Below are 21845 nucleotides of genomic sequence, written 5' to 3' on the forward strand. Positions count from 1 at the left end.
CCCATTTCTTGCTTTTATGTGACATGTAAACGAAGATGGAAATATGCCTTAAACATTTTTGGAGCAAATAATCTTCAGTGGCAGCGGGAGATAATATGGTTCAAGAGGAAAAAAATTCTTATCAATAACCAATTGAGCACAGGAATGTACTACTAGAGATTTTATAGAGTACCTCCTGTTCTGTAAAATTTGATAATATAGACCAGGGTTGGTAAACTTTTTTTGTGAAGTGCTGGATAGTAAAGATTTTTGGCAGGAAAATAGCCAGAGACCATATGTAAACACATGGGCGCAGCTGTGTTCCAATAAAACTTTATGAAAAGCAGGTGGCAGCTGGGTTTGTCCTGTGGGCTGTAATTTAGGGACTCCTGATCCAGATTCCCACATGACTCAGTGTAGATGAAGGCTGTGGAGTAGGCCAGGTGACCTCAGGATGTCTTCTCTGGTGCTGTATTTCTGAGGTGGTTTGCATGTTTTATGTGAGTAATTGAGAAAGAAAAACTAGATCAAGTTTTCCAAATCTTCCTTCTGCCAGAAGACAACACTATCACCTTTATCACTTTGTAGCTTTCAAAAATTTATATACTAATTAACAAGAAGCATTTAAAAGACTAATTCCCAGAGCAAAGGAAGGCAAGAAAGATAGCTGCTCCAAGGTGTATTTCTTTTGCACATTTCTGAGTTGCCAGTAACCCACTAGAAGAAAAGTGAACATTTTTCCTCTTGAAGACACCAAATAAAGTGACTTAATGGAAGTGTTTTTCACTTCAAAGAAATAATTGGTATTCAAGTATGTCTTTAAGTTTTAAAATGAGCACAGAAGTAATTCAGTGTATAGAAATGCACTCTGTAAGGATGCCTGGGTGGCTCAGTGGTTGAGCGTCTGCCTTTGGCCTAGGGTGTGATCCTGGGGTCCTGGATGGAGTCCTGCATCGGGCTCCCCGTGGGGAGCCTGCTTTTCCCTCTATGTCTTTGCCTCTCTGTGTGTCTCATGAATAAATAAATAAAATCTTAAAAAAAATACATTTTGTATATACTTTTGCTGCATTCTTGACCACTTAAAACAGAATTGAGAAATAAGAGAAAGGAAGGGGAGTGGTGGTGATAGTAGTGGTAGTCGTATGGCAGAGGTGAGGTGGTAATACGACATTTACCACTTGGCCCAAGAGTCTGGAACATCAGGTACTGTGACAAGGGGAAAAGTCCCCACCGATGGTCAGACCCTGCCACACACTATGGAAGGGGCTTGATTTAGAGATGGGATAAATAGATACTGGGGGGTTACGAGGCTGGTTGAGGAGAGAGGCATGCAAATGAAGGCAGAAGGCATTCTATCCTAGTGGCAGATAAAGACAAATGTTAGAGTGTGTGGGACAGAGATTAGTCCTGGGAGGCTCAGGACTTGGGGAGACTTCATGCAGCATTTGCATGGATCTAAGGAAGAGCAGGGTATGGAAATGTAGGGAAATGCAGGGAGCAGAGGTCATGGCAAGGGCTTGGGCACAGAGGTGAGATTGTGCATCATTTGCATGGTAAAAGACCACCTGCCCGGCTAGAGCAGTGGGTTTGTAGGACGGAAGTGTGGCAGGGTATCTTGAAGGTATTGACTGCTTGGCACATTGTGAGCACTCGGTGAGAGGAAACTGTTTTTTAAATAGCTATTTCATTTTTTAAAAAGGTGAAAAAAAATAAAAATAAAAAACAAGGTGATATGTAAGATGTTTTATTTTTTTTGAGCATTTATATTTGAGTTTGTTCTTCATTTAACTTTTAAAACACTACTATAGTTGAATATTAAAACAAAAAAAATAGGAAGTAGTGAGCTATGATTATAGTCCTTCACTCATCCACTACTGCGTATAAAATGCCAGCAGCAGTGTTATTCACTGGCCCCATTAAGAGGTCTGACACTGATCACCACCCCTAGGATGATGTTCATCATCCTCATATGCTTCCCCATTGTAATGGCGCCGTCTTTCCTGATTGGGATCAAAGTCCACCAGTTCTACCTGGTCCATTTCATCAGTCTCTTCTACTTCCTTCCTCTCAGGTAGGAGTTTTTCCAGCAAAGAAAGTTTATCAGGAGAGAGAAAGCCCCAGAAAGCCATTCCGGGAAGTTTACCTTAAATTTGATGATTAGGCGACCCTTCTCATATGGTCTACGATAAATTGGCATGCCTTCATTTAGCACACACTTGATATCCCCATGCTTGACAGTCTGACCTGGATGAGAGGTGATGACAATGGTTCGGTTGTCAAGAGTAGATATTGGCTTTTGAAAGCCACACAGGGCTTCAACCAGCTGTATATCCATACACATGAAAAGATCTTCTCCTCGTCGAGTAAAAACAGCACGGTCCTTCTGATCTAAAACAATGATAATATCTCCTGGTTCCAGTTCTGGTTCTTGGTCTCCCTCACCATGGAATGTTATCTTCTGGCCATCTTTCATGCCTTTGTCAATATGCACTTCTAGAATCTTCTCTTAAACTATCTTCCTTCTGTTGCAGCTTTTACATCTATCTTTAGGACTGATCCGTTCCCCATGGCCCTGGCACTCCATGCACACAGACTGAATTTGCTGAACCATTCCAGGTTCTACCTGATGAATTCTTATTTGCATTCCAGTACCTTGGCAATTGGGACAACATTCGACTGCTCCTTTCTTACCACCTCGGCCTTCACATTTATCACAAATCACATTCTTTTGCAGAGCTAGTTTTCTTGTGCCATTATAAACCTTCTAAGGTTACTGAGAGCTGATGTACAACATTTTTACCTTTCCGTTCTCTCTGCATCCTGCCTCCTCCTCCAAAAAACATATCAAAGATGTCCATTGGGGAGCCAAGACCACCACCAGCTCCACCTTCTTTAATTGCCTGTTCTCCTCCTTTGTCATATAATTTCCTTTTCTTTGCATCAGAGAGCGCTTCATAAGCTTGAGAAATCTGTTTAAACTTCTCTCCTTCGTTTGGATTCTTTTTTTTTTTTTTGGATTCTTATCAGGGTGGTACTTCAAGGCCAGTTTCCTGTAAGCCTTTTTCAATTCCTCCTGGGTAGCATTGGGTTTGACCCCCAAAACATCATAGTAAGTGGTTTCTTTCACCATTTTCTACAGCCTGTGAGAGGGCCGAAGCTGGAGTGGGGGAGCGGGAAGGAGCGCATTGCTGGGCACAGCTCGGACAGCCTCCACTCCTCTGCGTCTCACCGAGCGTTCTGGAAAGTTCCAAGAAGATGTTTTAGAGAGAGAAATCTGATTTGTGGTAGAGGTCCAAGTGTACAGGGCGGCAAGCATCATTCTGTTTTGCAGCCTGAGATAATAACGGTATGGTAAGGGTCACACAGCATTTAGCAAAGAAATAGATACTTTATTTTGAAATAATGTTTAAATGTGTGTGTGTGTGTGTGTTTTAAGATTTTATTTATTCATGAGAGACAGACAGAGAGAGAGAGAGAGAGAGAGGCAGAGACACAGGTAGAGGGAGAAGCAGGCCCCATGCAGGGAGCCCGAAGTGGGACTCGATCCCAGGTCTCCAGGATCATGCCCTGGGCTGAAGGTGGTGCTAAACTGCTGAGCCACCCGGGCTGCCCATGAATGTGTTTTTGAAACTTTATTTGTGGGGAGGAAAGAGGCCATTACTTTTTTCCCCCCAACTTTTCCTTTTGCAAAAATTTCAGACTCAGAAGTAACACAAATGGTAGAGAGTTCTAACCTTCATTCAGCTTCCCCAAATGTTAACATTTTATGTAACCACAGTGCACTTGACAAAAGCAGTGTTCGTAGTCAGTTAACTCAAATGTAGACCTCATTCAGAGTTTGCCCATTGTGCCACCCAAGGTCCTTATTCCTAGTCTAGAATCACACATGGCCTTTTGTTGCAATTCCTTTCATCTTCTCCAACCTGGGAGAACCTTTGGACAATTTTTGGAGAGTTACAGGCTATTGAGGAAAGCCCCTCGATTTGGAGTTGTCCAGTTTTTTATTGAATTCAGGTGCACAGTTTTACAAAAATGCCATTGCAGTGCCTTCCTCATCCTATCTTTCAGTGGGCAAATGATGTCAGCATGTCTCATGATTAGTGATAACTTATCAATTAGTGTGAGGTCTGCTATTCTATGCTGTTACTCTTTTTTCCCTCCATACTCAATATCTTGTGAGAAGCACTTTGACACTGCACAGATAGCCTGTATATCACACTGTGTCCACTAATTCTGGCACCCACTGATTTCTTTCTCTTTTGTCTGCAACATTTAGTACCGTAGTATTTGCCTAATGGTGAATTTGTTTTCCTCCTCTTCTTGAATTTAGTAATTGGGATTCTGTAAGGTAGAGCTGTCCCCATTCCCTCCAGCCCACTTGGCCCAACATTGTTTATTCAATTGTTTCTATCAATATGGGCTCCTGGATATTTTTCCTGTGGGTCATAATGCAATTCTTTCATTATTTTGCGGCTCACCTTGTCTCGCTGGGAGCATCTTCATGTTGGTTACTGTGGAAAGGGTTCATCTTAGAGTCCAGGTATGACTGGGTAGGTTGATGTTAATATAAACAGAGAATTCAGGGACAAATGAAGATAAGTAAGCTTGCTAATTTAACTGTTCTAAAATCTTCAGCGACTGGATTCCTAAATATTCAAAGCTTTTCTGTGATTGTGTTAATTAGAAAAGCCCACTGTGTTAGGCAGAACTATTCTCTTGCTTGTAAATGCAGCAAAAAGAAAGGTTTTCCTAAGAACTGAATACAAATCAAGTTGATAACATGTTGGGGTTTGTTTTTATTGTACCTATTGTGTATATTTTCCCAGAAGCTGCTGGTTCTTGCTGATTTATTTTCCTAGGCAGGCAAGATTTTGAAATATTTATAAGTATCCCTAGAACCCACTTTAATTTTCTACTTTGACTTTTAAGTGGGGCAAACATGTTTATACTAGAAGAGAGTCCTTTACTAATGGGAAGTAAAAATTAATTTGAACGCCGTGGGTGCCATTAAAAGGGTATGTTCTTTGCACACATGAAGGTACCTTGGCTTAGGGCTATGTCTGGGATGGGGTAGATATAAAACATCACACAAACAGGTACAAGGTGGGATGTCCAGAAACACTAGCCCTTTGTTTTGCACAAGCCAGACTTAAAAGCTCAGCCACAGATCCCAGCGCTGTCAGTCAAAGGACTTATAATTCTGTGTTCTGAACTCAGCTGGGCCTGCGAAGGAGGCAATGTTTGAAGAGCGCTCCAAGTCTCCTAGCTGAAGTGGATGATGAGAGGTTCAAATTGCCAGTTCCAACCACCGATTTGTACAGTGGTTACACATTCGAACCACCTGGGGAGCTTGGCAGAAACCACCCAGGCCTCACTCCCAGAGCTTCTAATTCTGTGGTCTGGAGGTGGGACGTGAGCTCCTGCTTGGTTTTTCTCTTCAGTTTCTCAGATGGCTCTAATTTACACCCAGGGCTGAGAATCACTGGATCTAGTGCTATTTGTGACTTCTTAATGCAGCGAGGAGCACTCATTTGTCATGTGACTCTTAAATCATCACAGTCTGTTGTTATAAGTGACACTTGTGAAGTGGTAACTACAGATGGGCTTGGGCTGCAAATGGGTAGATTTCTTAACCTCTTCAAGTCTAGTTCTGTCTTCTGCCAAATAGAATTAACAAATAGTACCTACCTCAAAGTTTTCCACAGATTAAATGGTATGTTGCATATAAAATACTTAGCACAATCTCTAGCACGGGGTAGAAACCCAATTATTAATTAATAGCATGCAGTCTATTACAGCAGAGTGGTGGCTTTGCAACCGGTCACTATTGTTTCAGTCCTGGCTCTATAACTTTCCAGTTCAGGGACTTTAAATTGCTTGCTTGCTTGCTTGCTTCTCTCTCTCTCTCTCTCTCTCTTTCTTTCTCTCTTTCAAGAGGGAGTGAGAAGGGGGAAAGGAGGGCAGAGGAAGAGAGAGAATGAATCTTAAGTAGGCCCCACGATGCGGGGCTTCATCTCACCACAGTGAAATCAAAACCCGAGCGGAAATCAGGAGTCAGATGCTTAACTGACTACACCACCCAGGGGCCCCATTTAAGGAAATTTCTTAATTTCGCTGTCCCTCAGGCCTGTTGTCTGTAAAAATGTGACTAGATGGATGCAGTTACTGTTATGGGAAAGTGCTAAAGACAAAGGAGGTTCTCAGTAAGCATTTCTGCCATTTCCGTTTCATTCCATTTTCTTAACACCTCACTGGACAGTAGAAAAATACAATTTTGAGAACATTATTGACGTTGTTGTGGCAAGACTATGCGGACAAGGTGCTACCGCAAATGGCCTTTGTGGTTGTGACCTACCAGTGGGAGCACATCCCTTGGAGCCCCAAGAATGTGGTGGTTGGCTTGAACCATGACTGGAGCTTGTGGGAGGGTGACGGCACCCACCCCATGCTTCCCTTACAGCAGTTGGCTCCAGCTTGTATGCTGCCTAATGCGTGATGCTGCGTTCTCAAGCCCACATCCTGGCTGGGGTGTGGTCCCTTTTACCTTGACCAAGCTCTGATTGGGTTGGAAGCATTTCTTGGGGCTTAAAAAGGACCCATAATCTTAGAACTCTACTGGAAAGCCTGCCTTGTTATAGACCTTGTTGTTTGAGTCAGTGGTAATCTCTTCCCATAGACGCTTTCCAGGAACTTCAGAAACTTTCTGGTTTCCTAGGATTGTAAGAAAAGGCAGGTACTTATTCCATTTAGATGTCTTCATCTTCTACTTGATGGCCCAGAATAAGGAAAGGGTAATGGCTGCAGGTGACAGAAAGTTATATCAGGAACTGAATTCTCAAGGTATCAATAAATTTGGTAGTTCTGTTGGTTCCTCTTTGAAATGGAGCAGGTGTGCCAGGATCAAAATGATTTGGTCTTTTTCCTTTCATTCTCTCTTCCCTTGGCTACTTGTATACTTTAATTCAATTTGAGTATTAAGGCATGTCCTTTAAGGGCCGATTTAAAAAAAAAAAAAGTGCTGTAAGTCTATCATATAGTATAGTGGGATCTTTTTACTAATTCTGGAGTGAATTCTGTGCTTGGTTCAGACCAGCATCTTGGATCATTATAGCTTAACTTTAGTGGACATTGAACGTTAAAAAAATGAAGGTAATACATGATTGCTAACCAATTACCCTTTCTTTCGAGTTATGCTGTAATTTTTTTTGGAAGTTCATTTGTGGATATTAAAGGGTTGCAATTTTCTAATACATGTTTAAAATATGAAAAATATTTGCCTGGAATCACTTGGGAATTATTTTCCATGGTTCACTAAAATGGAAAGGAAAAGAAATAAATTTAAATTAAAATCTAATTTCATTTGTATTGTTACTAATCTTCTCTCTCTATATATATGTGTGTGTGTGTGTCTTTCATGAAAGTATCATCACATCTAGCTGAAGAAATTCTAGGAAATTGGAAATAAAGGGGAAAAAATCATTTCACCTGGGCATTATGTTATGAGGTATTATGGCAAGAGCCATTTAAAAGAGGGTACTCTGTATCACTGGAACTAGCCATCCAAAATTATAGAGTAAATTGATAAGAAATCAGGATTAAAAAAGAATCCGTGGGTTTAAAGTGTTCCTTAGATCCTATGTGATCTGGTAAATGGATTTCCAGATTAGGAATGGTATCACACTCTTGAGTATGGTTCTGGAAGCTCCCACAGTACTTGTCAAACTCAGTAGGTGCTTTGTAAATGAGAAATGAATGGAAGTTAGTTGCCACAAGAGGGATTAGATGAAGCCCTCGAATGCTCAGAGGAGAAGAAAAACCAAGGAATTCAAAGATGGGATGAAAACAGCTGATAACATTTTAGGAAAAAATATGGAAACAGAGAGGGGTGCATTTTTAAGGCTGTTCTTGTGATAGATACTCTTTCAGGTAAATGCTGGGGAGCAACCCATGGGGTGATTTAGAGCAGTGATTCTTGGATTCTTGTAAGTTGGTCCACTGTATTCCTCTAATAAAAACATAATTTCTCAGCACCTCTTACAAATGAGGTCATGGATAGACTATTCTAAGTTCTTTTTGACACTTGGTGTTTTGCATCAATACCGACAAACTAACAAAAAGCGGTCTCTAAAGCACATAGTTAGGGTAGTGATTTCAAGTTTAATACATCATAACTTACCAGAGTTCTGCAGGGAGCCCTGGGGCTTCCTAGAGCCCAGCTGAGTTTGAGAGCTGCCATGCTAGAGCCTTGATGGAACAGAGCCCTCCTGGGACCAGTTAAGAGAGTGCTTCGCAGGAGTTTCTGACAACAAATGTAGGTATTGTGTTCTGGAAAAGGCCAGTCTTGTTGTGTTGCTCTCATTGATTCCCTGTGAGCTAGTAGCTTATCTGTCATTGTTATCTAGTCAGCCTAGAAGACTCTCATGGCTTTATTTACTCACTTTACCAATCTTTTGAAACCAGCCATCCATGGGGAAGTTTCTGTGAAGTAGAATTGTGTGAGTGTAATACTAGTGTGGAGACAGCCAGATTTAGGTTGGCAGCTGAAAGAAAGGAAATGGTTTGCTTTCTTTTGTGAATGTGCCCTTACCTAGTTCTTGAGAACTTGTTTCTACCTAAAAGGTTTCCTCCTCCTCCTCCTCCTCCTCCTCCTCTTCCTTCTCTTCTTCTTCTTCTTCTTCTTCTTCTTCTTCTTCTTCTTCTTCAACTAAATAATGTGAAGTAGTTGCTTTTCTGAGCTAATTCAGGCAGTTAGATGAGTAACAAACACTATCAGTTCTGGCCTGCCATATTGACTCTGAAAATTCTATTTAGGGGAAGAAAAATCACTTATGATGATTCATCCTCAAATGATAAAGCTAGTACATATGCAAATTTTAAATTGTTTGGTATTTCAATAAGTGAATATATTACATAGGCTCAGACGACAGAAGGCCTGAGGAGGGCTGATTGGGAATGTGTATAGTCGACACCAGAAGGGGTGGGTGGATGTTTTATTTTAATACAGGGGAATTAAAAATGGCCTGTCTACCTTTATAAATTTCATTTTCTTTGAAGCCTTTGCAAATCTTAAGCAGAGTAAACCAGTTGGCATTTTTGGATAGAGTGTGTATGTTTATTTCAGTTTAATTAAGATAAGTAATAGGGGAGCCATGTGGAGTGGGGAAGATGCAGAATGGGAATTGTGTCTTAGATTAAGGTTTGGTAGAGGGTTCAGATGCTGGAAAGCCATGACTGGCAGGGTGTTTTGTAACTTAGCCAATGAATTTGAGAAGTGGAGGCAGCAGACTAAAAATCATGGGAATCTCAAAAGACAGCAAGCCTTGGGATAGAGGTGTAAAGAGATTTTAAACATGGGTTGGGAGCTCAGTAAATGTTAGTTTCTCTGTTCTTTTCTGCATACCACAATGGGAAATGATAATAGTTTTCTATTGTGCTTAAGCATATGTGGGTGATGATGCTGCCTACTGGATCTTTAAGTACGAAAAATTAGCTCCTACCATTCAAATCATTCAGCAGATACTTACTAAATTGATAGAGATGTAAATATCTATAAATAAATGAGTAGAAAAATAAACATTTCTGTACTAGGTTGTGAACTAGATGCTGTGAAAGCAAAACGGTATAAACTGCCAGCACTCCCTCAAGGATCTTCTGGATTAATTGGGGCAAATGCACACATAGAACAACAGCCAACAATGCAGAACATTCAGGAGCTGCCCCATGAATAATACAGAAACACAGAGCTGCTAAGGGGGACAAATCCCAGTGGACTGGGACAGGTGGGAGGAGCTTCACCCAGGAGGTGACTATGCTAAACCTGTACTTGGAAGTTTGATGGGATTCAGGGAAGCATCAGGGAAGATGGAGGACTCTACAACATAGAAAGTGGTATGAGCAGAGGTGGGTGTGAGTGATGGGCTCTTCTGCTGAGTAGGTCTTGTCCTGTAAGAAGATGCGAGGAGGACACTGGAAACCCGTTGAAGGCAGACATAGTGGCTCAGATTGACTCACATAAGCAGCAGGAGACCCACTGTAGGTCAAGGAGGCATTTGTTCAGTTGAGATTTGCAATATAACCTGCAGGGGCATGACCAGAGATCAAGGAATGGAGGTAGACCATGGTGGCTCAGATTGATTCACATCAGCAGTAGGAGACCCACTGTAAGTCAGAGGGACATTGGTTCAGTTGAGGTCTGCAGGATGACCTACAGGGATGTGACCAGAGGGCAGGGAAATCCACCCAGAAGCTGAAGCAGCCATGCAGATGAATACTGATGTGAGTCTTAGTTGGTAAAAGAGAAAATGAAAAGGAAAGGAGAAACATTCAAAATCATGTGGAGAATAAAATCCCAAGTATGAAAAGATCCTAGTCTTTTCATGGCACTCCTTAAAGTTGTACCATTTAGGTTGAGAGCTGTTCAAATGGAATCACTTGTCTTACTGGAATGAATGTTGACCAGATGCTTGCACTGAACGAGAATGAGGACATTAATTCTTTATGGCCCATGACTTGAGATGTAAGCATGTGTTTTGACTTGGACAACTGCTAGACCTGCCACAGGGCAGATTGTTCCTGCTGGTACAAAGATTTGTGTGGTTCTAATGTTTCCCCTCTTCTTTCTTTCAAAATAGACTCTATCAAGAAGAATTTCCAATCCATACCTTGAACACACTCCTTCCCAGGTACGATTCTTTTCTCTTACTGCATTTTCTGAAACAATGATTTATGAATCCTGGTGTAGAATTCTCTAGTTACAGTTCTTTCCTTTGCTCTTGGGCACCCTGTCTCCTTCACTTGGGGATGACACAGCTGAAGTTTCTTGAAATGCTCTGATAACTGTGTCATGGTACAAGATGTTCACCATATAGGAAAAAAATAATTTCCCATTTTCCAAGACCTTATATTAATGTATTATCAATATGGCAGAGTTATTATATATTTTTTCAATTTGCTGTGTTAATAAAAATCCCGAATCTTTAAAAATATTTATTTATTTATTCAAGAGAGACTCAGAGGCAGAGACATAGGCAGAAGGAGAAGCAGGCTTCCCACAGGAAGCATGATGCGGGGCTTGATACCAGGACCCGGATCACATTGAGCCAAAGGCAGATGCTCAACCACTGATGCCCCTAGAAATACTATATTTTTTAAATTGTGAATATTTTACACAAAAAACTTGGTGTAAGAGGGAATTGTTTATATTTGTAGTTATCAGTAAAATATTTCTATGTTCATTGAAAAAAGATGGAGAAGTCTTCATTGTGTTTAAAAATCATTTCACAAAGAGTTGTGGGTTTTTTTGTTTTTTTTTTTTCCTTTTTTCCTTTTTTTTTTTTTTTTAAGGAGACTGTGAGCATTGCGAAGTCTGCAAGTTTTTGGCTTTGTTCACTATTGTATCCCCAGCATCTAGAATGGATACTATTGTATCCTCAGCATCTGAGAGCTGCTTATTAAGCAACTTTTGAAAGACCAAGTGAATGAATATTGGTACCTTGTTAGGACCCATCAAGGAACAGCTGACTTGTACCTCTTTTAGGGTATTCCTTTTTTTTCTTCCAAATTTTTATTTAAGTTCTAGTTAGTTAATATACAATGTAATATTTGTTCCAGGGGTAGAATTTAATGATTCATCACTTAAATGTAACACCCAGTGCTCATGATGACAAGTGACTCCTTGATACCCATCACCCATTTAGCCCATCCCTCACTCTAGTACTTTCTGTCATCTGACTTGTTGTATTTCTGTGGGTCTTTTTGTTTTGTTTTTGTATACAGTTGCAACATGTTAAGAATAAATCATTCCTTGCCCTTCCCACTTTTTTATTAGGTTGTGTTTAGGAGGTGGTAATATGAATATTAGGGAAGTGTAAGGATAGGGTTGAAATGTTCCCTGTCAAGTCATAGTCAATATATTATTAATTGGTTTGCTTCAAGAGAAGATATAAAATATTTTATAGGTGCAAAATAGTGTAAGTGCAGAAAGAGTTCACCAAGAAACAAGTAAACAGACGCAAGCATGCATTCCCAATATATATTAATTTTCATGAGCATGAAGACAGTTTATTTTTATTTAGTTTCTTTGTGAAACAGCATTTTATTGTGGAGGAAGCTGCCAATTATAGAGAAAAGAGGCGGTTATAAAGTAGGATATGGACCTCTCTAGATCTACAGAATACCCTCCTTCATCCTCTAAGAATCAGAGATGCGTATGGGTGAATTAGAAGATTTAAAAGGAAGTTAAATAAAAATTTTATGTGCTAGGTGGAATCATGAAGATGAAACCAGGATAGCTTGGAATTAACTCTGAGCTCTGCAACTGACTGAAGCTCAAACTTGAAGCAGGCATCAGCAGCCTATCACATGGTGTCACAGTGCAAGATGGTCATTAAATAGGAAAAAGTTTCCCATCTTCCAAGATTTATCAATGCATCAATATGGCAGAGTAATGTGTAGTAAAATATTCTTCAATTTTTTGTATTGATAGAAACACTATTTAAAAAAACAGATACTTAAAAATAAAATAAAATAAAATAAAAAAACAGATACTTTATTCTGGAAACTTTGTATAAAAGATTGTAGTTAAAACAGTTTATTTGGAGAATAGTTATTGTAGCATAATAACACAAGTGGACCAATAGCAAAAATAATATAGATAGCAACATGTTGATCTATAGCTACATAGGCTAAAATTTTTTTAAACTTAGGACATGGTCATGATTTTTTTATATATAGTGTGCTATTGGCAGCTCACAAATTGTCATATTATTCTAAATTTATGGAGAATGTTTGTCTTTTTCCATTTAGATTTATGGGGAGAATTCTTCTTGTGCAGGAAGAGCATTGAGGAATATTATTATCGTTCAGGCAGCTGACCTGATAAAGGACAGAGTGAACCTCAAGGGATTTTACAGGTAACACAATTTTCTAACACCTTGTCAAAAATTGTCCTTTAAGCAAAAACTCCTAAAATGTACTGAAATCATAACCTTGATCACAAAGAGATGGACTACATCAGTACTGGGAGGATTTGTTTGAAGTGTCTATTTGGGGTATTGGTGGTGACTTTTCTCTTAGCCTCAGTGGAATGTTTGTTGACAGTAGACTCCTGGTTCTGAAGTTAGGGTATGGAATCTCCAGTTGCGGGTGGGTGGGTTCCTGAGAGAGTCTCTGCTCTGCTTCCTCTTAAATGTGATGTTTTATAATATTTGTACTGGGTATGTGCAGCATTGGGACTTCAATAAACATAGATCCCTTCTTCAGGGACCTTATCAAGGCTCTTTGAGGACTCCTGGGAGATCTATGGGAGAGGGAATTCTGCTCTTTCGGTGAGGTTGAGCCCCTCCTTGGGTCCTTCGAGGTGACAAATGGTTGGAATTTCTCCACCTTTGCCTTGTGAATAAGGGCAGAAGTATGAGAGTAAATGGATGGGCTAATGATCAGTTTTAAAGTACAATTGGACTAAGAGTGGTCACTTAGAAAGTTTAGAACACGTGTTTTCTTTCTTTTTTCTTTTTTAAGATTTTATTTATTCATGAGAGACACAGAGAGAGAGGCAGAGACATAGGCAGAGAGAGAGGCAGATTCCCCACTGGAAGCCTGATGCAGGACTCGGTCCCAGGACCCCGGGATCACACCCTGAGCCAACGGCAGTCACTTAACCACTGAGCCATCCATGCATCCCAGAACACATGTTTTCATTTCATGGAGTCATTTAAAGAAAAAACACAAGGAAATTACCAGCTTTTTATTTTGTCAAGTAAAGGTGTTAATATATCAAACAATATCAAAACAAAATTGTAAAAATAAAACAAAAAGAGAAAAATAGCATTTTATTATCATTATTTTTTCTTACAGAAATGAGATTGTGATATACCATAAAGAATAGGAAGAGTACTCAGAATAAATGACACCAAAAAAGTAGGAAAGGGGTGCCTCAGTGTCACAATTAAGCATCTGACTCTTGCTTTCCGCTCAGGCTGTGATTGCAGGGTCATGAGATCAAGCCCTGCATCAGGCTCTACCCTCAGCATGGAGTCTGCTCGAGACTCCCTTTCCCTCTGCTCCTCCCCCTCCCAATAAATAAATAAATCTTTAAAAAACATAGTAGGAAAGATCCTCAGAATAAAGGACATTTCATTAAGTTAACTAAATTTAGCTTTATCTCAAACTCATTGTAATATTCCTGTTTTTTTCCATTTATCATAGTTGGGGAAAATTTCATTGTGACCTGGATTAGGGGAATAGTTATTCTCACCCTATTTGAGTAAGAAGACCTCCTTTCTATTGAGATATGACTTAAAATGCAGAATTATTCAGGGTATAGCTTGCTGAATTTTTAATTATTATATACACCTATGTAACTCTTATCCATACTCTAGATAGTGCCTTCATGTTCTTTTCTGGTATCCCATGCTACCAACTGCTTTCTAATTGGACACTTGGCACAATCTGTTTTCTGAGGCACCATTGAGCAAAGGTGGGAGGGAAGGTTGGGAGAACTACAATTACTATTTTAAAATCCCATATTTAACTAACCACATTAGTGTGTGTGTGTGTGTGTGTGTGTGTGTATTTTTTTGAAAAATATGATCTAGGTTAAGCATGATCTATCCTGTAGACAAAGCATGTTTTTTATATATGGACTCATGAACGTCTTGAAAAAAGCATACCACACCCTGCTCTCCCTTCCCCCACAAGCAATTTATAGCCCATTGTCTGAGAACCTTCGGTTTAGAGAATAGGCCAAGTAGACATGACAGGTGGGAAGAGTGGTTGCAGTCATGGGGGGACCACTTCACATAGAGCCTTTAAAAAAATTTTTTTTAATAGATGATGGTATCAACTTTAAACCTATCTATTTTTTTTTTATTTTTTAAAAATAAAAACACATTGGATAAGTCTTTGGGTCTAGTTGTGAGTGGGCTCCTACGATTCTTTTTTAGCTACTACATACAGCTGTGTATAAGATCTGTCATTGTTCTCAGTTTCTTAATGTGGTCTCCACGGATATAGATTGAAAAAAGCAATGGGAGATGTACATTAATGAGGTTCATGGAAAAGAACCATCCATCCAAGTTAGAACATATTTAGGGTTCAGTGGGAGTAGAATGGGGAGAGAGCGTGTGCTGTGCTATTTCAGATTCCCAGTGGTTGGGCCAAAGCTTCCTATTTTCATAATCTAAGGATTGATTAGTGCCTTGGGCCTAAAGATAAAGTGCTAATATGATTGCCTAGGATGAGTCATTTTCATTTGTCTGGTAATAAATTGAGGGGAAGTGTTCCCCATGTACTACGTGAGAATTACTTTCAGAACTTTGAGGTGTTTTCTATTCCTTTTGCACTATAGGAAAAATCAGACTGGTTTCTGAGGCTTCAAATAAGTCTCCGAATACCATCACCCCATTTACATTTGAGATGAGAGTTCCGTCTGCACTTCTATGAACTAATTGCTAAAAATGCAACTAGAGACAGAAGTAGATGACGAGAAATCAAATTTTCAGTTCCAGAAATTGGAGGGGAGATAAGATAATGTTCAGTGTTTTGTTGTGGCAGTCACATTGACCTTGTAGCTAATCACATCCATATCACAATGTTCCTGCCTAGTATGGCAACTCTAGTTAGACCTACATACTTGGACGGCTTCCGGATCCAGTACAAGAGTTTAAATACACTGGGAGTAAGAACTGCTTTTGGGGGGAGGGAGATGCTCAGCTCTCTCCCTTCTATCCCTTTTCTCCCTTGGTGCTCTCCCCTAAGTTCTATAGGTTTGTTGGTTTCTGCTCAGGTTGTGATTGTTGCTGAATTGTTGCTGCCCTGGTCAGCAAGTCAGGGGAGTAGGAGTTCAGTGCAGGGGCACCTCCTCTCATGCTTTGGGTGATATTAATGATATTCCTAGTGGGGTTTCCCTGGTGCAGATGGATTATTGAAGGAGATGAGAAACATAACTTGATAATGTTGGGGGTGGAGGAGAGGAGCATCATGAGCAATGGAAGCAGTAGCTTGCTGGATGGGGTGGGGGTGAGGGGGCTCTTATTAACTATTATTGTCATGACAGTAACCCTGGTAATGTAGTTTAGGGTGTAGACTCAGCCCTGCTTCCCCAAGATCAAGGGAGCCCTTCCCAGTGAGAAGGTATTGCTGAGGGATTTGGGCTTTGTGGTCACCAACATCACCTGGGCCCCATTCAGCCACACTCCATCAGAATCCACACATTAACCAAATCTCCTAGGTGCTCCTAAACACAATTTTCAGAAGCCCTAATCTAAGAAACTTCTTCCCCATGACTTATGAGCAAGCAAACATACTCATCCATCTTAGCCACCTTTTGCAACTTGGCAGTTTGGTTTGCTTAGTAAATGTTTGGTTGCATCCTATTCCGGGTGGTGTCAGACACTGAGAGCAGGTTGAGGACTGGATTGTTCTGAGAATAAGGATTATGATGATACAGTGTTTTAATCCATGGGATAAAAGTACTTTACAAGCCCAAAGATGCTGGCTAATTGACAGAGGTGTTGAGGAATTAATTAACACTTTGAGCCTTTAACATGAAAGGTGTCTTATAGAATTAGAAGTTAATATTGACTGTTTTGTCTAATTGCCTAGTTTATTGCGATCTGTTTTTTCCTTTTTTCAAAAAACATCCATTTATTTGACAGTTAATCTTTTTAGTGTCTTAATGCTAACCTGCAACTGAATGTGTCTGGTATTGCCCTGATTGCCTTAGACTATCTTTGAAACAAACAAACAAAAAGGTGATGCTTTTTCAAAGCCTGGTATATTTGCTCAAATATCTCAGCAGAGGAACACCTGGCTGGATCAGTCAGTAGCGCATGCAACTCTTGATCTTGGTGTCATGAGTTCAAGCCCCACATTGGGTGTAAAAAAACAAAACAAAAACCCCCCAGAACCACAACACAAATACCTTGGCAGAATAGTTTATTTTTCCTTTTACCCCTGAAGATGTAGCACCTCATGGCATTTCTTCACATTGTTGGTTATTTTGTGATTTCTAGGTACTGATGACTATGACTAATCACAAAAAATAAGCAATGTTTTTCTGTTTTAGGAATAAAATTTTGACATGTTTTGGTCCTAAAATACCAAATATAGAATAAAGATAACCATTTACATGATACATCTTTAAAAAAACAGTTTGGTGACATTTTCATAAGGGAGAATGATTTTCAGTGAAATTTCTGCAAATGAAAACTATATTTCAGTAAGTTGTCTTCTTTTGGCTTTTCATTTGAGGCTGATAAAGATGAAAAAGTAGGCATGAAAAAAACTACTTATAATGCCCAGATTGGGGCATGCTTCAAATATAGTTGTGTATTTTAAGACAGATTACAGGGGATATTTTTGTGTAAGTGGTTAGCGGAATCTATCACACACATCTGGGTTTATGGGTTTATGAGTTTATGATCTAGACTGCTTAGCTAGATTGCTTAGATGATATTAAAGAGATTAATGGTCATATTTATTATTCTTTGAGACAAATTTTAGGATTTAATATGTTTGGAGAGTAGCAAACAAAACTCTTAACTACTCATTGTGGTCCTAACTTTGTATAATCTTCTGGAATTTGTTCTCAAAAAGACTAGATAAAAGTCTGTAAAGGGCTGAACAAATGTTTATCACCATCACCTTGAGGTACTTCTCTCACCGAGGCAGAAGTATTTTCTTTATATAAGGGATTGCTTAATTTATTCCTTCCTTTGTTCAAACACATGTTTTGAGAACTTCCTATGTGCCTGGAATGATCTGATTGTTGGGGTTTAATAGTGAGTTATATACATGGTTCCCTGATATCCTGAAAATTATTCTGAAGTGAGGAAAGCAGATATGATTCACTCAGATGTACAATTACTAAATGTAGGTGTTTTGAAGCAAAAGTATGAGAGAATATGATTCTAAGTTTTCCTAAGGAGGTGATACTGAGCTGAAATCATCAGAAAAATGAATAACAGGTGCCTCAATAATAATTGAGTCCCTTGTTTTAAAAAAGCACATGAAAGGGATGATATTAAGTATCAATTCTTTGACAAATAAGTGGCGTACAAATGTCTTACTATGAATGGCTTTCCTTTTGTTCAGGAGGAGCTGTGTTGGGTCAGAGCTGGTAGACTGGCTTCTAGAACACTGTCCTTTTGTCCAGTGCAGATCTATGGCCATAGGGGTCTGGCAACTCCTCCTGGATATGGGAATTATGTTATCAGGTTAGTATTACATGTTTTGAAAACACAGAAGCGTTTATTCAGCTACCAAAATGAAATTGACTTTCTAGAGGATGTTACAATCTGGATGGAAATTGTTTTTGCAGGTAAATATTTGCATTCTCTCACATTTTATAAATAAAAGTGACCAGTCATCTTTTGATTGTTATTTCTCACTAGGTACTTGGTGACTCATAAACTACTGTGTCTAAGAGTCTTTCCCTTACCTCTCCTCTATTCAAAAGGGTGCTCACAACTTTTTTTTAAATCAGTGATATCTTTAGGTGCTCTAAATGTGTGATTTATCTAGCTGCACTTAGAATAATTGTCAGAAACTGATTTTATGAGTGGAATGTTATATCATTTTAATTGACTAATCATGAACAATTAGAGATATGACCTATGGAAATTAGCTGTTTAAGCAGAACACAAAATAGATGTTAACTAGCAACTAAAATAGATGGCAGATATCTCTTTTCTTAGTTGAGCCCAGGGAATTGAAGAATTAGAAGTCAAGCAATCTGGATTCTTTATTTACCTTTATCATGCAGGTGCTTGGTCACTAGGAAGCCCCTTTTATTACCCATAGGTAATAAATATTGAGGGTCAGAGAGCTTAGTAAGTTTCAGAGTCATACCTGAAGTCCCAGTATAGTACATATAGACATGTGGGTATAATTTTAATAAGCTGGTAATACCCAGCACACTTATTTAGAAAAACAATAACTATCTTTGAATGTTATCAGCTTGCTTGTGAGGTTCATATTTCTGGTTAGCAAAAAAATTTGTGTCAGTGTTTTTTTGGATAAGTCCCTAATTCTTGATTTCTTTTATTTTTTTTTTTAATTTTTTTTTTAATTTTTATTTATTTATGATAGTCACAGAGAGAGAGAGAGAGAGAGAGAGAGAGAGAGAGGCAGAGACATAGGCCGAGGGAGAAGCAGGCTCCATGCACCGGGAGCCTGATGTGGGATTCGATCCCGGGTCTCCAGGATCGCGCCCTGGGCCAAAGGCAGGCACCAAACCGCTGCACCACCCAGGGATCCCTCTTGATTTCTTTTAAAACAACCTGGGTAGCATTGATATTTTGTGCCAGATCATTCTTAGTTGCAGGGGCCTTGTCTTGTACATTATAAGATGTTTAGCAGTATCACTTTCTCTACCCAGCAGATGCCAGTAGCCCCCCTAGTAGTGAAAATCAAGAATGTCTCCAGACATCACCAAATGTCCCTTGGGTGGCACAGTTGTCCCCAGTTGAAAACCATGGGTTTAAAACTTGGCATAGTTTTATATTTGTGTATCACTAAAGTAATTATGTATTAGTTTGCTTTGAGACACACAAAAGTTGTTCTCCCCACTTTTTGAATTGCTATTGATTTCATCTGTCTGTGAAGCAGAAAAATCATAAAACGTGTGTGACTATGCTGGCTAAAGCCTCAAGTAATAAAAATAGGCTGGTCAGTAAGTCCCTTTTAATTCAATGGGATTGTGAACATGAATGGACTTAGAATATATAATTATAGTCCTACTCCTGGGTCCTCCCTGATAATTAGTAGGGCTTTCAATTTATTATTTGGTTTATGACTCTCTAAATAATATACTTTAAAAAATGAATCCTCCCCTTTTTTGTCTCCCAACAGTGGACCAAAACTTATACTTTCAAGATACCTATGTTTTCTACCAGTTTTCTTCTGATGAATGTAGCTACTTGTACTGTGAATTTGAAAGAGAAGAAGAATGGCAGAATGGTGTCAAACTTTTACTGCAACTCGTGCCTCTCATTCCTGCTAGAGCTGGCATCTGTGAACTGTAAGTAGATGCTCTTTTGCTCTGTTATAAAATTAATCTCGCTTAAAGAATATTTACTGTTTCTAGGGACTGTGCTCTGCTCTTTACTGGCACCATCTCCTCTAAGAGATAGCTGACCCATTCCCCTTTCCCAGATGCAAGTTTATAAAGTTAAAAGAAATGGCCAGAAATTAAATCCAGCTAAAAAAATGGCTGAACTGATATTATTCAAATTGCAGAAGTTCATGCCTCGCCAGCTGCACCATGCTGCATCTAATTTAATCATCACTATATGAGTAGCGATCTAAATTAGGAATAAAGATGATTTGGCTTAGATTGAAATAAAATAATAACTGACATATTATCCACTTTCCAAATCATGACTTTCCTAAGAAAGAGCTCAACAGACCTCTCTGAAAATAAGCGAGAAGCAACATTTGGCAAATTAAAACACGTGAATCACTATCACATGAAGATAGTGAATCACTATATGATTAAAATGAATTAAAATTCATTAAAGAAGGCTTGGGAGCAGGGCTTGAGTCCTGATATGGTGCAGTTGACATGTCTTTGTCTCTCCACAGCATTCATGATGTGCTTATTTTGGAATAATGAATTTCAGGTGAAGATTTTCCATCAATAATTTTATATACTCAGTTTTCAGAATATATTCTCATCCTGTTGACTCTCTCAGGTCTGTGAGATGAGCAGGGCAAGTGGTATCATTTTTATCTAATGGGTAGGAAAGTAGGTTCCAGAAGAAACACCTACAATCATTGCAATGTTGAGTTACTCTTGTTAAAAAAAGAAAAAAGAAAAGAAGACTGGACAGTTAATCCAGGCTTTTAGGAAAGATGTTAAGTATTAGAATAATAATGAGACATGGTGCTAATAGGTTGATTGTAGAAACACATTTTATGTCAGAAACTCTGATTACTGCTTTATATTATTTCATCTGCAAGTGAATTGTAGAAGACGGTTATTCCTACTGTCATTATTTTGTAAGTGAGGAAAATGCACAGAGGTCAGGTGACCTATCCAAGGTCAAATGAGTGGTGGGTGGAATGTTAGGGTTTGAATCCATGTCCATGTGACTCTAACACCAATGCTTTTTAAACTTGCCTAGAATGTGTTCCCAAGAGTTCTGGGGGTCATTCCAGCTGCCCTTTGTAAGACACTATAAACAGAAACTATAAAAATGTAGACTGACTCTGAAATGGTTATGACTTTACCTTCATCACTGCTCATAGAGGACCTTGGAATGGTAAAGCAAAATTCAAATGTAATTCTTCACTCAATCGTATAAGTACAGAAAATGTTCGTTTGTATAATATGCTTTTAATAGAGGTCAGAATTGCCTGAGAAAAGTCAAAGAGCATTTTAATAAACTTTAACAAGCTTTCCAAGAAGGAGCGTGTGCTTCAGAAGCTAGAGATGACTGTGACTTGCTTTGACACTGTGGGACTGGCATTCTCTAGCAGCTCTTCCTAACCATTTCCTTTGCTACATGCAAGATCGAAGTGTGTACCGTCTCACGGATGTACACAGGTTAACAGGGGCTAAAGGGCAGCTGAAATTAACTTGCAGGCAGTCCTCATGATTTCGCTCCAGGGTTTTCTCCTTGACTTAGAAAACAGATTGGAATGCCACTGTGTGACATGATCTTGTTATAGGGAAACTCTGAGTCCACTGTGGGTTCTAAAAATTATTTTCAAAATTTGTTTCCTAACATTAATTCCAGAATACTTGCAGTTATTAATCACACTGATCACTGAACACAAATGTCATGCCTCTGGAGTTGATAATCATTGCAGTATGCCTTGTTTATCATCAAATTTTATTGGTGGTAGTGGTGGTGTGAATATGT

At 39.2% G+C, this 21845-nt stretch overlaps 1 protein-coding gene and 1 pseudogene across 1 annotated transcript in view; one reads left to right on the top strand and one right to left on the bottom strand.

Annotated features, from left to right (window-relative positions):
- Positions 1 to 21845, top strand: part of RAPGEF5 (Rap guanine nucleotide exchange factor 5) — a 229071-nt gene that overhangs the window by 29361 nt on the left and 177865 nt on the right. Inside the window, exons 2-5 of the mRNA XM_077856559.1 lie at positions 10611 to 10661; positions 12784 to 12890; positions 18073 to 18194; positions 19831 to 19999. Of these exons, the coding sequence (XP_077712685.1) occupies positions 10611 to 10661; positions 12784 to 12890; positions 18073 to 18194; positions 19831 to 19999 (449 nt within the window). The remainder of the gene's footprint in view (positions 1 to 10610; positions 10662 to 12783; positions 12891 to 18072; positions 18195 to 19830; positions 20000 to 21845) is intronic.
- LOC144288307 (dnaJ homolog subfamily A member 1 pseudogene) lies at positions 1786 to 3134 on the bottom strand (annotated as a pseudogene).

This window comes from Canis aureus, chromosome 18 (genome assembly GCF_053574225.1).
Source record: "Canis aureus isolate CA01 chromosome 18, VMU_Caureus_v.1.0, whole genome shotgun sequence".
Lineage (NCBI taxonomy): Eukaryota > Metazoa > Chordata > Mammalia > Carnivora > Canidae > Canis > Canis aureus.